Here is a 16,911-nt window from a genome sequence, read left to right on the forward strand (position 1 = left end):
ACGCAAGTGGTATTAATAGTCACTATAATGGGTTCAAACCAGGTGTAGCAAGGGAGTTATTAAATAGGTCTATCTCAAAGAAAGGACTGTGTGTTTACCTCCATTTCCATACAAGCAGTCCACAGACCCAGCAAATTAACAAGGGGTGGAGGCAAATGTCACACTGACAAGAAGGGGAGAAGACAGCCTGGGGTCGGGCTGGGTTTTACTTTTCCAAAGAATTAAATGCAAAGATTTACTGGGCTATAAAAACGGGGCGGAGGATCAGATAAGCAACTGAGTAAACTGATTGCATACACTCATTTCCAGGTGTAAAGGATAGCTCAGTGGTTTGAGCATTGGCCTACTAAACCCAGGGTGTTATGAGTTCAATCCTTGAGGGGGCCATTTAGGGATCTGGGACAAAAATGTGTCTGGTGATTGCTCTTGCTTTAAGCAGGGGGTTAGAGTAGCTGAGGTCCCTTCCAATCTTGATATTTTATGCTGGAGCATGTACAGAGCAAAATCTTTTCTGCAAGCTAATGACATGCTGGTGATGAATGTCATTGTGAAATGTCTGTAGTAAGACTGTGGGGGAATTATGGACACACATTGATACTATCTTTGAAAATTGTGTCACCAGACAAAGGAAGGAGCAGTTCCTGCCCAGATAAGGGTGGGAGCTATTTACCTTTCTCTTAGGTAAATTAAGCCTGGTGGGATGAAAACAATGCAGCATGGGGATGGGAAGCCCCAGGAAGGTAGAACACCCTGAGGCCGTCCTGCCTCTTCAAACAAGCTCGTTGAACTTTGGGAGATATAAGCCAGGTGAGAAGCCATCTTTGGCCTCCATCACTAGACACTGTGGCAGGGCCCTTCCTCCATCTGGCCGGGGTCAGCACAGTGTTTGTCTGCCCCCTTGGTGGCTATTGATCAATCATCTCTGGCTAGGCCTGGGGCAGGCCCAAGCGGCATCCTCCACCAGACAAAAGAAATAAATTCACAAACACAAAATAAAGGGGGACCCCTTTCCCTGCCCCCTGGCTGGGAGGTGTTGTCCTGTTGTTGACCCCGGGGTGTTAGCCTTTTCCGTAGACAGGCACTCAGTTTCATTGTTTTCCTTGCTGGAAGGAGAGCAGCCTCTCATTCTGGAGCAGCCGATCTCCCAGCCGCTACTGGTGTCCCTAACTGAGTGGAGGTAACTCCTTCTCAGCTTATAGGGAAAAGGGCCTTTCTCATTCTAGGGCTAACATACCTGCCTCCACCACCCTCCTTGCGGAGCAGGGTCCTCTCTCTGTCATGCAGGTGAGCTGTGCTCGTCTTGCTACCCAAGAAGGGGGACCTCCGCGACCTTCAGTACTGGCATCCCATCTTGTTCCTCAGCTCAGATTACAAAGTTATAGCGAAGGGCATCTTGCTGCACCTGGGGTTCGTGCTGGCAGACGTGGTCCATCCAGACCAGAGATACACCATACCAGGCTGGTCCATCTTTAATAATCTTTATTTGTTCTGGGTCCTCTTGGAGCTTGGGTGTAGGGATGGTCTGTCGTTCACCCTCCTGTCCCTGGACCAGGAGAAGGTGTTCGACAGGATGGATCACAGGTATCTCCTGGGCACTCTGTGGGTGTTTGGCTTCAGGTCCTAGTTTGTGGGTTTTCTCCAGGTGCTGTACGCCTCTGTGGATTGTTTGGTCTGGCTCAACAGGAACCTGACTGAACTGATCAGCTTTGGGCAAGGAGTATGGCACGGCTGTCCACTGTCAGGCCACTGTATTCTCTGGCGATCAAGTCCTTCCTCTGTCTCCTCTTTTGGAGGCTGATGGGGTTGATGCTCTGTAAGCTGGAGTTGTGGCTGGTCCTGTCGGTGTCCCCCAATGATGTGCTCCTAGTGGTCCAGGACCCGGGTTACCTAGTGGGAGTGGAGGCCTGCCAGGCCATCTACTCAGAGTCATCCTTTGCCCAGTCAACTGGGTGAAGAGCTCCGGCCTGACAGGGGAGGATGGGTGGCAGATGAGCTCCCTCCCACCTGTGCTTCAAGCCATTCAGTAGAGCACGGGTCTGCTGCTCTGTCTCGGTGTTTCCTTTCTGACATGCATCCTTCTCCACTGGAGAACTGGCAGGATTTGGAGGACAGGGTGTCTGAGCAGCTGCAGAGGTGGACAGGACTGCTCCGGTCCCTTTCCCTATGGGGGAAGGCACTGGTGATGAACCAACTGGTCCTGGCCATGCTCTGGCACTGGCTGAACACCCTGAGCCCAGCCCTGGGTATCCTGCCCAGGTTCCAGAGGACAGCCCTGGAGTTTTTCTGGCTGGGATTGCACTGGGTCTCTGTGGGGGTTTTGAGTCTTCCCCTGGAGGAGGGAGAGCAGGGCCTGGTCTGCCTCCACATCCAGGTCCATATCTTCCACCTCCAGGCCCTGCAAAGACTCCTTTATGGTGCAGGTAGTCCAGCATGGAGCATGTTGGCGCATGCCGTCCTCCGCCTCCTCCGAGGGCTCCAATACGACCGGCAGCTCTTTTTTCTCTACCTGAGGTGTCTTCTGTGAGCTCTGTCTGAGCTGCTGGTCTTCTACCAGGACCTCCTTCAGACCTGGAAGCTGCTATCAGCAACTAGGGCCCGGGCACCGAGGAGGCTGATCTCCTCACAGAGCCTCTGCTACGCAACCCCCAGCTCGGTGTGCAAGTGGTGGAGTCCCTCTCGGTGCACCAGAGCTTGGTCCTGGCAGGAGTCACCAGAATTGGAGGCGTCTTGGACTACAACCTGGGAGCCTGGGTGGATCTCCTGGTGCTTGCTCAGCGCATGGTGATCTCCACCCTTCATAGTCCCCGGAGTGTTCTTCAGGAGGTGAGGGCAGCCTTACTGCCCACTGTTCAGGTTTACCTCAAGCGAGTCCTATGGAAGGGTGCTCCCTCCTGATCCCACACCTGGGCCCTCTGGATCCCTTCATAGGGCCATGCCCTATAAGTCCCCCTCCTTGACGATGGGAGGGTGGGGGCAAACAGCTGTGCATATCTTTCTATCAGTGTTATAGAGGGCAAACAATTATTGAGTTTGCCCTTTATAAGTTCTATACAGAGTAAAACAGATTTATTTGGGGTTTTGAACCCCATTGGGAGCTGGGCATCTGAGTGCTGGTGACAGGAACACTTCTTAAGCTGTTTTCAGTTAAGCCTGAAGCTTGTGTGGGACGTGGTTCAGACTTGGATCTGTGTTTGCAGCAGGCAAGCATGTCTGGCTCAAACAAGGCAGTGTTCTGGAGTCCCAAGCTGGCAGGGAAAATGCGCTCAGAGGTAGTCTCGGCACATCGGGTGGCAGTCCCAAGGAGGTCTCTGTGACCCAACCCATCAAAGGCACTTCGATACCTATAGGTAGATTTCTAGTGCCTTGTTGGAGGTCTGTGTATGGGACATGGTCCAGTGCTGAGCAAAGATAAAGGAGCTGAGGCAGGCATACCAGGAGGCAAGGGAGGCAAACGGTTGCTCTGGTGCTGTCCTGAAGACCTTTCACTTCTATAAGGAGTTGGACGCCATCCTTGGCAGTGACCCCACCTCCACCGCCAAGAGTCCTGTAGATCCTTCGGTGCAGCTGGAGGCACTGGACAGTGGACTTAACCCAGAGGATGAAGTCATGGACAAAGAGGTTGGGTTTGAGGACAATGTGGAGCACACAGCAAGGTTGTCTGGTGGTGCAGTGAATCAGGAACTACTTTCCACTCTGGAGTGGTCTAGCCTGGTGTGCTCTGGTGTGCATGATGCAGAAGATGAGGGCTCAGGTAAGTGATCTTTTTAAGTCAATGCTGCTCAGTTATCTGTGAAGTGGAGCAGTCCTTTGCTCTGCATATTGCAGAAAAGGGTGAAGAAATAGAAATGTGCAAGACTAGCTGTGTTTGAGTGTGCTCCGCATTCCCTTGGGCAGCTAAGCAGTGGGGCAGAACAATGTGTTGATGCACACCGAGATTGCACGGGAACCCTCCAGAGAGCTCTCTAAGAAACTTTCTTGGAGGTACTCACCAATCTTCTGCCTAAGGCTACTTGGCAGAGCTGCTTTGTTCCTTCCCCCTTGTAGGAAACTTTCTCGCTGCACTTGGCAATCACTTGTGCAAGGACCAGAGTGGTATACAGGCAAGCCGCATAGAGACCCCGTCTGAAGCCACACGCATGTAGAAGATGCTCCCTTGCTTACCCACAAGAGTGAGATATCAGCTACAATGGCCCCCGCCTGTGGAAATTGGGGACCGAATTTTCAGTATTGTCTCTAGTCAACCACAGCAATCCTCTTAAAAAAGACACCTAAAGCCTTTGCCCCATCTTGAATGCCCAACTGCCCCGGGCCAAACTCACCGTGTTTCGAGTGTTCCCTGAGATGTGTGCTTGCCAAGGGACAGTGAGAAAGTGACTGGTAGGTGATAAGAGATGTATTTTACTATTATCATTCAATGTTCTGCATGAACTAACAATTAAATGTCTGTGTATTGTTTCTTGTGCTTCTGTAGGTGTGGCCTTCAGGGGAACCCCCTGCACACTGACGGTGCACTTCTACCAGATAAGGAAGTGACCAAGGTGAAGCAAGGAGGATATGTTCCAAGAGGTGCCCTAATCCTCAGAGTCTGAGGAAAGAAAACACAGGGAGTGGAGAGACACCTTGAACGAAAAATTTAAGATAGAAAGGCAGGATAGAAAAGAGAGTGAGAAGCGCATTGTAAAGGGTCAGGACCAGGTGATAAAAGTGATGGAGGAGCAAACAGAAAGGTTCAAGTCTCTAATCATGCTGCAGACAGAGCACATGCATGCTCACACCCACCTTCCTACTGCAGTCAATACAGAACTGCTTTCCATGCCCTCCCCAAACTGCTCCCACACATTCCTTGCAACTTCCCAGAATGTCTCCATACTCCATTCACTCCACCCGTTTGGACAGCTTCCAAAATGATAGTTGGACTTACACACAGTTATGGGAGCCTACACTGCCCTGCACTGTTCTATGTTCTACAGACCTATGCACAAGTTACAAATATAGTTACACTCACATCTTTAACAATAGTGTAGGGGTCTGATGGGTCTCTTACAGATCGACTTTCAGTAGAGGGATGGTTCCTGCTGGGGTTTTCCATAAGGAGATCAATTTTCCTAATCTGGGCACCCCCTTTTTATAACATGATTCTGACTACACCTCATTAGCATTTGTGCACATAGTGCATCCTGCAGTTAGGGCATGTGTTAGAAAAATGTCACTGCTGGGTAATTTGTCATTTTTTGCAATGTCACCCATTGGTACATCTTTTCCCATAATCTTGTAGCATAGGGACATTCTTTGTTCACTTACATCAAGCATATGTATGGCCTAGTATGACTAAGCTAAAATCATATAGGCCTCAGCCTGTAGGCCTTGATTTCCTAAAGCAGACCTCAGAGGGGGTCACCTCAAAACAGTGCCTTGGTTTGTGGAATGAGCCCAGAGCCATTTGAGCCTCTATTAACCTAATGGTTATTATTCCTTCAGCTAGCTGGCTTCTCCAGAGTTAGTGCCAACACAGATGGGGCTGCTGGGAGCTTGTGAGGGGCGATGAGAAGCACTTCCTTGGCTTTGCAGAGCCCCCTGTGTGAATGGCTATCGTAGTGTGTTGAAAACATTATTAAAATTCTGATCAATCCATTTAAATTCTTGAAGGGTTTTGTGGGCTTGTAGAGAAGCCTGTGATCAGAGTCAGCCAGCCTAGAGTAAGGTGCATTGAGTGGTGCCTCTCTATCTTTTAAGGGAGCAGCCTGTTTTATCTCTCTGTGTGTTGGGGTTCTTGTGTGTTATCGGTCTGGAATCTAAAGAATAAATTCATGTTATGTTGCAACCCTTTCAGTCAGGCTATTTACATCTTTATCCAATGTCTCTGTGTGTTTGCTGTTAAACATAACAACTATAGCAAAGCACCAGTGAGAAGATCAGAGGGGAAATATTACTGTAGCCTCCTCAATTCTGCTGCTTCTGTTCAGAACAGTATCAATGAAATAGATTCGCATTCAATTGTCTTGTCTGAAGCAACTAGTAAGAGGATTGGAAAAGCTCAGGGCACCACCTGACTTTCTGATCTGATGGGGGTGGTGAAGGCCACAAGTGAACTGTAACCCAATCAGATGCTCACAACATTTGCCTGCTGGGTGAGAAATTTCTCCTCAGAATTAGGAATTTGATGGGAAATTGGGTTTTAATGGGAAATTGGGATTTCAAGGTGGATCCAGGATTCTGAAACAGAACTGAGAAATTAAAACTTTGAGAGTAATTTTTCCTGAAAAAACGTGTCATTCCTGCACTGGGACCACAGTGGAATCAGGTTTTTGGGCCACATCTTCTGGGTTTTGTATTTTCAATGAAAGGTCAAATTTTTTACTGACAAAAGACCTCTGCCATTTTTCTCAGCACCTTTGACTGCTTACTTTTTAAATGGGAACTGTTTGCAGGGAGCTGCATATTTTGATTTTTTTTTAAAAAAAAACCTCACAAAGTTTACCGTTTTATGCCCCAAATATTGCTTTTCATTTTTTGAGAAAAAGTGGAACTTTTTCATGGAAACAGACCTTTCTTTTCAGAGCAGTGGTTAGGTCAGATTTCATGGGTGTGCCATTATCTGCACATAAGATAAATGGTTTATGATCAAAGTGGTGGTTTGAGATTCCTTATAAAAAGATGTTTTATTAATCAAAGTAGAAATGATGGAGACCAAGGGAGATCAAGAAGGGGGAACATAGTGACAGAAGGTGAACAGACACTGACTGAGATAAGGGAACCTGTCGTGCTGGGTGCTACACAAACCCTGGGCCACCTCAGGGCCCTCTTTGTGCACAAACCCCAATCGAGATTGTCTCCCCATTGTGCTGGGCACTGCACAGACCCCAACTGTGCACTTGCAATCTAAATAGACAGAGGAAAGTTTTCTGTGGAGCCTGTGAAATCCCTTACATTCAAATGATCAGCCTTGCTCTGTTCGGGTGTTTGTCTCTTCGTCCCTGTAACAGGGTCACTTTTGAATGCTGCATCCAATCTATCCCTGGCTCTGGAAGGGGAATGGGGACTAGTGGTTAAAGCAGGGGGAACTTGGAGCTGGGGCTTGGAGCCCCTGGGTTCTCTTCCCAGCTCTGGGAAAGGAGTGATATCTAGTGGTCAAAGCAGGGGGGGTTGGAAGCCAGGAATCCTGGGTCCTCCCTCCAGCTCTGGGAAAGGAGTGGGGGCTGGTGGGTTAGAGCAGGGAGGCTGGGAGTCAGGACTGCTGGGTTCTCTTCCCATCTCTGGAAGGGGCATTCTGTACCCTGTTGATATCACAGGGCTAATTGTCTGAAAGATAATGCAGTGAATGGGGACAGTGCCAACGTGCCTGGGTTCACTTAGTAATTCACAGGCACATCCTTACATCACTGAAAAGGAAAAAAAAACAGCATAGTTATTTACTATTGTTCACACCAAGGCAGATAAAATAGAAGCAGGAGGCTCTTTGAGATGATAAGTTGATCCCTTCTCGGTGTTTACAATGGCCTGGGGAGAAGTTACAAAGGAAATGTGGCTCCATTGGCCCCACAGGTTTCGCTAACATTCAGAGCATCAGCCAGAACAGGCTGATGCTATGAGTCAGGTCGATTCTTTGGGGCAATCCTGTTTGTTCACAAAGGACGCACACACAAAGCCCTGCTTCCCTCAAACTCAGTAGGGACAAACCACAGCAGGCAGTTCTGTTGCTCAGAAATTCCTTAGGCTACGTTTCCAGCCAGCTCTGTGCTGGAAGGAGCTCTGTCTCTCTTTCCCCTCATGCTCTCCACCACTTCTTTCACTGTTGGATGACTCTTGCCTCTCACACAGGTTGCCTCTGCCTTTGTATCCAAAGAGAAAGGTAGTATGTGAAGGTCAACTGCTGCAAGAACCCCAACAGATTGTAGTTCATTGCACTGGGGTCACACCAAAGTCCTCAGGCCCAGATGCCTCCCAGACACTCTCAGAGCAAAGGGAAACTGTGAATGTGGGCAGAAAGAAGGTTATCGCGTGGAGGGACCTTGGAGCACAGGTGTCAGCTATCCACTAGTCCCTAGTGTACCCCAAATTCATCAACCCAGAGGCCCAAGTCACGATTTGACCCTTCAAGTCAAACTCTTTAAGCTTGCCTACAGCCAAGTTGTCTGTCCAGTACAAGGGCTGGGCAGGAATGTGGACTTTTGCAGTCTATGACGATTATCCCATTCTCAGGCTGCTGTGGGAAGATTTAGCCATGCACTAGATGTGACACTAGCCAAGAGGGTCTCAAATCTGCTCAGGAAAGGTGGGGTTAGGGAGTTGGGAAATATTTGGGGGAAGGCAGAGTTCCAAGTGGTTCTCCCCTAAGATTTGGAACACGCTTGGCGGTGGAAGCTTACTGTTAACCTAAGCTGGTAAATAAGATTAGGGGGTCTTTCATGAGGGTCCCCACATCTGAACAATAAAGTTCAGAGTGGGGAAGGAATCCTGACTCCTCCATGCTAAGCTTACCCCCATTACAACCTTAGCTCTGCCAGGGCACTGTCCTTTGCCAGCTGTTGTCGGCACAGTCAGTTGCTAACGAAACAGGGACATTAAAAGCAAAATGGGCCTCCCCACCGTAACCTTGACCAATGCACTTTTTTGTTGGTTTTCCAGGAGCAATTCCAGGCAGAACAGAATGAGAACGGTCGCGCACTGTTTGCGTGCAGAATTTAGCAGCACTTGTTTCCTTGAGTGGCTTATGAGGGGATGGGTCACACCTGTTCTCTCCAGATCTGGGGAGGGCGGAGGCAGGAGCCTTGTCTATTAAAACCCATCCTGGCCCATTCATTCTCCAGCCGGGCTTTGGTCGGAGCGATGGAGTCAGCTGGGTTTGGCCAAGACAGGACCAGGAGAGGCTGGATCATGGAGCATCTCTGCTCCCTCCTGGCCACAGCACTGCTGGCAACGAACCTGGTGCAGGTTGAGTGCGGGGTGGAGTGGAGATGGGAGACAGGGACGGGAGAGAGATACTGGCTTGGGGAAAAGGAATTGGGCTAGTGAATAACAAGAACATCCAACCACTTCACCCTTCATAGATATCCCTCCCCATCTAGCCCATAGTTCTGCATTCACTCCTGAGCCACCGCATTCAGATCAGTGGGAATTGTTAACTCTGGAACCTACAAATGGTAAATTGAGTAGTGACACAATTAAGACTTTAAGTTGTTGCTGTGGATAGCAGGGCTGTTTTAGGAGAGTGGGTGGAGCCTCAGAACAGTGGGTGAAGCTATTGGCACCCATTCCCTCGGACACATCATGTCAGACACCAGGAATGACTGTATAACCTTCCTCTTCCACAGGCACCCAGTTATATAATTCTTTTCTCTTTGTTTCCGCATAGGTGCTCCAGCAAGTCAGAATCAGGCAGGTAAGGCACCCACGGCAAAATGCCAGCCTTACCTGCCCAGGTCCTTTGGAATGAGAATTAGGTTTGGAGCCAGGACTCCTGGGTTCTGTCCTGACTGTGCAAATGAAGTAGGGTCTCATGAGCTAGAGCAGGGGGACAAGGTGGTATCATTCGTATTGGGACAAGTGTTAAGGTTATTTTAGGATTAAGATTATCATTGGGTTAGGGGTAAGGGTATCAGTGGGTGAAGGTTATCGTTGGGTTAGGGTTAAGGGTATCATTGGATAAAGGTTATCGTTGGGTTGGGGTTAAGGGTATTGTTGGTTGAAGTTTATCGTTGGGGCTATAACAAAGTTTATCCTGGAGGTTAGGGTTGTGTTGAAATATGAGAGGGGGCTGTAGATCTGGAAGAGGGTCAATAATTGTGGGACTTCTTAACCTTCAGAAAGGGGCTGAACTATAGACAGTGACCCTCGGGACAGGGCTGCAAGATGACATCAGTGAGGGTCCTGTGCTAGGCCCTACTGGTCTAGAACTGAGCCCAGAGACAGGGCTGAGGGTCAGAGACCAGTGGAGGGTCCTGTGATGCACCCTATTACACTTTGTATCCTGGAAGGGGTCTGTTTTGTGTTTGTTTCACACACGGGCTGTGAGTGACTCGGCCGGAGGGCTGAACCACTGAAAAACCTGCCTATGATGGTTAACTGCCAGCCAGGGGTTACTGTGAGCAGCGTAGCAGAGAGAGTGCCGGCACATGCACCCTTAGTTGGAGGCTTTCTGGAGACACAAGGGGATCCCAGCTCATACACACACAACTTGTTACCCCAAATGAAGTTACCCAGACATTTCAACTTAGGGTATGTCTTCGCTACTCGCCAGATCGTTGGGCAGTGATCGATCCAGCGGGGATTGACGTGTAGACGTGATAAATCGACCCCCGAGCACTCTCCCGTTGACTCCTATGCTTCTGCGCCTTGAGAGGTGCAGGCAGAGTTGACGGGGGAGCGGCAGCAATTGACTCATAGTGGTGAAGACACCACAGTGAGTCGATCTAAGCATATCGACTTCAGCTATGTTATTCACACAGCTGAAGTCGTGTAATTTAGATCCATTTCCGCCCCCCACCCCCAGTGTAAACCAGGGTGTACACACCCTGGATTAGATAAAAAAAAAAAAAAGTTTATTACATACAAAGAGAGATTTTAAGTGAGTATAAGTAAAGAGGCAGAAAAGTCTGAAGTAGTTACAAGAAAAATAAAGGTAAAACAACTAATGTGTAAGTTAGCTGACCATGTTAAATTTGAAGAAAAGTTTTTCTTACCACATGCTCTCAACAGCCTTACTGGCCAAACTGTTTTGGCTAGGACCCCTTCCTGTCTTTAATGGCTGTTTCCATTGTCCCTTCTCATGCAGTGATTAAATGGACAGAAAGAGTAGGGAGAGGAGGGGTGCCTGGGGGTATCTGCCACTTCTTTTTATAGTCCTGTCCCCCTTCTGAGATGCAATTCCAACTGGAAGAAAGGCGACCGGCAGTCTGTCTGGATGGCAAGTCCAGGCTGTTTCTTTGCTAAGATATAGATTTTTCACTTGTCCCTTTTTCCTGCCAAAGAGTGACCACTTATCAGGCAATGGCCCATTGGCCTTGCTTACATCTGCATGAGGCATCCGCTTGCCCTTTGTCTCTGAGGAGCTGATTTGGCCACTCCCCCGACTTGGAACATGTTTTAGTAACATCATAGAGGGGAATCTTACACCTTTGCATGCAAAGTGATCACATACATTTTACCAGGACAATACCGACCAGCAAATTATGAATTTTCAAATGATACCACACAGGGCAAACTCTGTGCAGAGATTATTACGACATTGGATCCAGGGGTATATTCTATCACAATGTCTAAGTGCCAGTGGTCAATGAGAGGTTTGTGAGGGGAAAGCAGCGAGTGTGTGTGTGTGCGTGCGCTATTTCCACAGAGGCAGTGGATCGCTGCGCATTGCAGGTGCACAGAAGATGGGGGACTGGGCACTGGAATGTAACTGAGTAGGGTGCGTAAATTGCTGCCTGCAGAGGGATAGAGCAGGGCTCACAGAGCCCCTGGGATGCCAGCAACTGGTGGCTGGGAGAGTTTCCCCCAGTGGGCACAGCAACGGCTACCTCACAGTCGGAGAAGGGGGTAGCGATGCAACCGGGACACTGTGGATCACACGGAAAAGTGTCACAGTGCTCGTGGGAGACAGGTAAGTTGCCCACAGCACAACACCAATGTTCCCTGCCCGGGAGATGTGGAAACAGAATGTGGCTGGGAATCAGGACTCTTGTGTTCTCTCCTGGCTCTGGGAAAGGGACTGGGGTCTGGTAGGTTAGAGAGAGGGTGTGCTGGGATCTTGGACTCCTGAGTTGGTTCCCTGGATTTAAGAGGGGAACAAATTGCTCTCTTATCTTCAGGGCATGCTAATAATTATTTCACTCTCCCCACTTTAGCTCCCTTGCCCAGGGATAATGTAGTTTTCACTTTTCTTCCCAGGCCGTGGCACGCAATCGCGCATCTCAGGGCACATCTTCAATGGTCAAGCTGCCAAGGGCGGGGCCTGGCCCTGGCAGGTCAGCGTGCAGAAAAATGGCCATCACACCAGCGGCGGTTCACTCATCTCCGAGAGCTGGGTGGTGTCAGCAGCTCATTGCTTCGCTCAGTGAGTACCCCAGGCAGGGCAGAGACAGTGACTGCAGCTGCTCTGGAATGAGTCCCTCTCCTTCTCCACTGGCTTCCTGTTGTGCAGTATTTCAGTGTGGTTGTTCCCCAGCCGCTCCACCCCAGAGCCAGCTGTATCTCAGCACCAGGTGACCTGTCCCTGTGATGCATTGCTGGGCGGCTTTTCCCTAATCAGATTTTCTTGCATTCAGCCCTGTAGTCAATTCAGCCTATCGAGTGCAGCTGGGTGAAAAACGGATTTTCAATCAGACTCACACTCAGATGTTCTCATCGGTGAAGCGGATCATCCTCCATCCCAATTACGACAGTAGTATTTCCTTGCCGACATCACCCTGGTGGAGCTGGAGAATCCAATTGCACTCATGGCCTCCATCAGCCCTGTGTGTCTCCTTGATGCTTCCGTTCGTGTGCCTGATGGGAAGCCATGCTGGGTGATGGGTTGGGGGAACATTTCCCCACAAATTGAGTAAGGCTTGTACCTCTGAGAGGTGAGAAAGGGTATGAAAAGGTCCCAGCACCAAAAGAAAGTTACGGCCTAGATGACTGCAGCCTCGTATGTACACAGATGGACTGCGAGTTACAGGGTTACATGGTTAAACAGTCACCATTACAGCTATATGGTTATATAGCCACAGTTTTATGGTTGTACAGTTACACAATTACAGGTATACGGCACAGTTATGATGGAGATCTGTGATGTGGTTCCTTCTCTGCTTGTGGTGCCTTCTGCTGGTATCTCTGGGAATTAGCTCAGTCGTTCAGCTACTCCCTGCTCAGCGGTCTCTGCCCTCATCGTCTCACCTTATGTGACCTCTCTCGGTGCTACTGCTTCCAGTCCATAGCATCCAGTCCATGGCTTTGCCCTATGGCCAGGTCACTGAGTCTCCCTCACCCTTTCCAGGGAGTCACTGCCCTTCCCAGGAGCTGCCCCCACCTGTTCATGTCCAGATGAGTCTGTTCCTCATCAACTAACTCACTGGCTTCCAACCTAATTAGTAGTTTGGGCCCATCTGGCCACCCCCAGCTCTTGCAGGTCAAGCGAGGGGTGCACACCACATCACAAGGTCTGTGGAGAAAGGGTTTAGGGAAATGCTATTTACCCCTTCACATGACACAAGAACCAGGGATCACCCAATTAAGTTAATAGGCAGCAGGTTTAAAAGAAACCAAAATGAAGTAGTTCTTCACACAGCGCACAGTCAACCCCTGGACCTCCTTGCCAGCACATGTTGTGCAGGTGAAAATTATAACTGTGTTGCAGAAAGAATTAAGTAAGTTCACAGAGGATAAATCCATCAGTAGCTATTAGCCAAGATGGCCAGGGACACGACTCCAGAAGCTGGGACTGGGTGACAGGGATAGATCACTTGTTCATTCCTTCTGAGTAGCACTGGCCACTGTGAGAAGACAGGATACTGGGCTAGATGAACATTGGTCTGACCCGGTATGGCCGTTCTTATGGTTAAACAGCCACAGCTGTACTTTCACACAGTTGTAAAGTTTTACAGGTATGGTTGCACAGCTACAATTAATATGGTTATAGAGTTATACAGCTGCACAGTTAAACAGGCACCATTATACACATGATTTGTTTTTTGCCAGTTAGTGTTGATTTCACCATACATACATAAATTGACCAAAAATATTTCCATTGGTAATAATCAAAATTTACTGACAGGCAAAGGAAGAAAAATGCTGTTTGAGTTTGATTTAAGGACAGTTACTCAGCATTTCTTTTTACATAGGATATTGATGATTTGCATTTTAATAGTGATACAGCTTCGATTTTTTTGAATCTCAAACTCTATTGTCATTTAAATACTATTGCCTGACCTCCACATAATCTTCCACAACTATGAAGAGTTAAATCAATAAAAAATTAAAAGCTTAAAACCCATAATTTTGCACAACTGTGAAAATGTAAATTGATGAAAATCAAAAAAAGTTCTTAACAATTAATAAAAATATTGTCCCTTAAAATTAAATTATATTATAGGGGATTTAATTCCTGGCACAATGAAAGAGAGGGTATAAGTGCATGCCCTAATATGGGTTTCAAACCACTCCTCTTGGCTTAGTTGGCACCTGGATATTTACTGACGCTGGCTCAAGATCAATAGAAAACAGTGTCAGAGTCGGCCGCCAGGTGGCGCTAAGCAGCATCAAATCAGACACCTAGTTCTATCCTCAGGACCATGTATGTAGACCTGGCCTGGAAATCAGCAGCATCCACTCAGAGATTTAAACCCATTGACCCAAACCAGGGCAAATTGGTGGGTTGACAAAGGGCAGAATTTTCACATGTATCTACAGGCCAGAGTGTCAAAGGGATTTGAGCACTTAAAGGCGCAGACAAGCTATTCAGTAGATGTCAGTATGCCCTTAACCATCTGACCCCAAGTGTCTGCAAGGTGATTAGTGCTTCTACATGAGTTTGGGGCAGCAAAGCTGAGTGAGCTACGCATAAAATACCTTTAAAAATCTGGGTTGTTGCCTTTAGCACGTGTTAAACTTGTCAACTGCCCCTCCCTCACCCATTTAATCCCACTCTCCTCCCAGAACCAGGGAGAGAACTCAAGACACCTGGCTCCCAGCCTCCTGTTCTAACCACTCCACCCTAACCCACTGGACCCCACTCAACTTCTAGAGCTGGGAACTTCTTCTAGACCCTTAATGTGACAGCCTTTTATGTGACTTCCACTCATGCAGCGGGAGTCACCCTGCCCTCAGGCCTTTCGTTTCAGCGAGTTCTTCCCTAGCGGAGACACTGCAGGAGCTGGAGGTGCTCACCGTAGACACCATGATCTGCAACGATCGCTTCCGGAAAGCATTACAAAAGTCTGCGGGTGACAACTCCATCAAAGAGGACATGATGTGTGCCGGGCACATGGAAGACTATAAAGGGACGTCCCCGGTGAGATTCTGTGACTGAGATTGGGATGCCCCACCCCCCTTTGTACTGGGCAATACACAGACCCCAGCAAAGATCAGGGTCCCTTTTGTGCTGTGTGCTACACAGACCCCGACTGATCCTACAGACCTTGCTTTTCCTGGCCTATGATCCCTGTTGGCTTGGTGTTGTGGGTCAGGGTCACCCACTAAACAGTGGGCCTGGATGGAGGGGCAGAGCCTTGAGTTCATTCCCTGGTGTTTAGACAAGGCACCTATTGGCGTGAGGATGCATCATAGAATATAAAGTCATCAGAATCTATCAGCCCATTCAATTAGACCTACTGTATAACCCAGCCCACAACTACACCCAGTTACCTCTTTTCCGGAACCCGAGACTTGTGTCTGGATAAAACATCTCCCAGAAAGGCAGCCAGTGGGATTGTGAATCCATCAAAAGATGGAGAACCCACCACTGCCCTTGTGGATGATGCAGACTGGACCCCCTCCCCATCAAGCCCCATTTCTTTCCCTGTCTCTAGGGTGACTCCGGGGGACCCCTGGTGTTCAAACAGGATGGGACCTGGTACATTGCTGGGATTGTGAGCTGGACACTGACAGGAAAAGTGAACAAGGTACACAGTATTCTCCCTGGTTACCCTGGGGTCTACAACCGCCCGAACGCCCACAATGACTGGATCCAAGAGAACGTGCCTGGTGTGACTTTCAAAGTGATGAACTTCCCTTCCAAGAGTGCCCATCCCTCTTCCATCATCTTTAGGGTCCTTCTCCTCACTGTGCTTCTGCAGCTGACCCTCTGACCACCCCACCAGACTGGGTCCTCATCTCACACCTACCTTTCCTCACTGTTGGTGCAGATAGACTGTGTCACCTGTGACACTAGACACCGGGTATTCACACCCTACATAATATTGTAACAACAACCTTTGTGCAAAATATGCCTTGTGAGGTATCTTTTGAAAACTAAAAGCTTTCTGATCTTTAATATTTTTGTGTGTTGTACATATGTGAGGGGTGTAACACTACACCCCATATTCTTCATAGAAATATTGTTATAATGTGATTATAGCTTAGCTAGTATATGTTTTGTGCAAGACAAGGCCTATGAAATGTCATTGGAAAGATTATGATTTTATGAATATGATTATCCTACTTGTATGCAGGTATCATTTCTGTATCTGGATTTAGGAATATTGACTAATACATATGTACTACGAAAGTATTTGCACCTGGGGAATGCCCGCCAGACAGAATGCTGGCTAGCTGGGAACAAGTCAAAGGACCTTTAGGGAGAATGATAGGTCTTTGAAGATGCTAATCTCCCACCTTCTGGGGATGCTACAGATGGCCTTTGAGTCATGGCTGCTTTGACGCTGCATTGTCATGTGATCATGTCAAGTGGTACTGGACTCCATGTTAGAATACCAGTATTTTTCCCCTGGAGGGGGACACCACACTGGAAAACAAAGGATTCCTACCATAAATAAAACCTATTTAAGGCAGGAGAGTGTCATAATCAACGTTCATTCTTCACTGAATCCCCGTCCAGGATGACTGCTGCGAACATCTAAGGCCAAGTCTACACTACCAATTTCTGTCAACAAAAGTGATGTCGACACAAAAGGCAACATAATAAAAATTGCAATTTCATGTTCACATGGGCTCCCTCCCTGGCAGATCATGTCCACAGCAGGGGCACCATCATCAACAGTGTGAACAATGGACTATGGGTACCTATCCCACAGTCCTTCTGTCGCTAGATGTTGTGGGATGACAGAGTGGATCGCTACTCATTTTGGGACAGGGCTAAATGTCCTGTGATGAATTGCTTTCTGTCCAAGCGGTCCATGGGCTTCTGGCTTTCTTCCATGGGATTCTTTCAACAGCTCTTCTTTGCTGTGCGTGTCTGTGAGAAGGGATGGATTCTGCACT

The 16,911-nt window shown here is 48.4% G+C and overlaps 1 protein-coding gene and 1 long non-coding RNA gene across 2 annotated transcripts; both read left to right on the forward strand.

Moving 5' to 3' along the window:
- Nucleotides 1-3,716: 3,716 nt before the first annotated feature.
- LOC115641228 lies at nt 3,717-4,778 on the forward strand. The gene is made up of 3 exons (XR_003998036.1): nt 3,717-3,751; nt 4,045-4,377; nt 4,472-4,778. It is a non-coding gene; the product is annotated as an uncharacterized LOC115641228 (long non-coding RNA).
- A 4,048-nt stretch (nt 4,779-8,826) lies between these two features.
- Nucleotides 8,827-15,901, forward strand: LOC115641077 (serine protease 27-like). The gene is made up of 6 exons (XM_030544188.1): nt 8,827-9,004; nt 9,353-9,379; nt 11,884-12,049; nt 12,261-12,376; nt 14,814-14,983; nt 15,501-15,901. The coding sequence occupies exons 1-6, from the start codon at nt 8,827-8,829 to the stop codon at nt 15,777-15,779; spliced, it is 936 nt and encodes a 311-aa protein (XP_030400048.1). The 3' UTR covers nt 15,780-15,901.
- Nucleotides 15,902-16,911: the final 1,010 nt, after the last annotated feature.

The sequence above is a fragment of the Gopherus evgoodei genome, unplaced genomic scaffold (assembly GCF_007399415.2).
Source record: "Gopherus evgoodei ecotype Sinaloan lineage unplaced genomic scaffold, rGopEvg1_v1.p scaffold_33_arrow_ctg1, whole genome shotgun sequence".
Classification (NCBI taxonomy): domain Eukaryota; kingdom Metazoa; phylum Chordata; order Testudines; family Testudinidae; genus Gopherus; species Gopherus evgoodei.

Bases quoted from the DNA above. Each gene is read 5' to 3' on its own strand.
- LOC115641077 (XM_030544188.1), top strand. From the start codon at position 8,827: ATGGAGTCAGCTGGGTTTGGCCAAGACAGGACCAGGAGAGGCTGGATC. The intron at 9,380-11,883 runs GTAAGGCACCCA...TTTTCTTCCCAG, and splicing joins AGCAAGTCAGAATCAGGCAG to GCCGTGGCACGCAATCGCGC. The intron at 14,984-15,500 runs GTGAGATTCTGT...CCCTGTCTCTAG, and splicing joins ACTATAAAGGGACGTCCCCG to GGTGACTCCGGGGGACCCCT.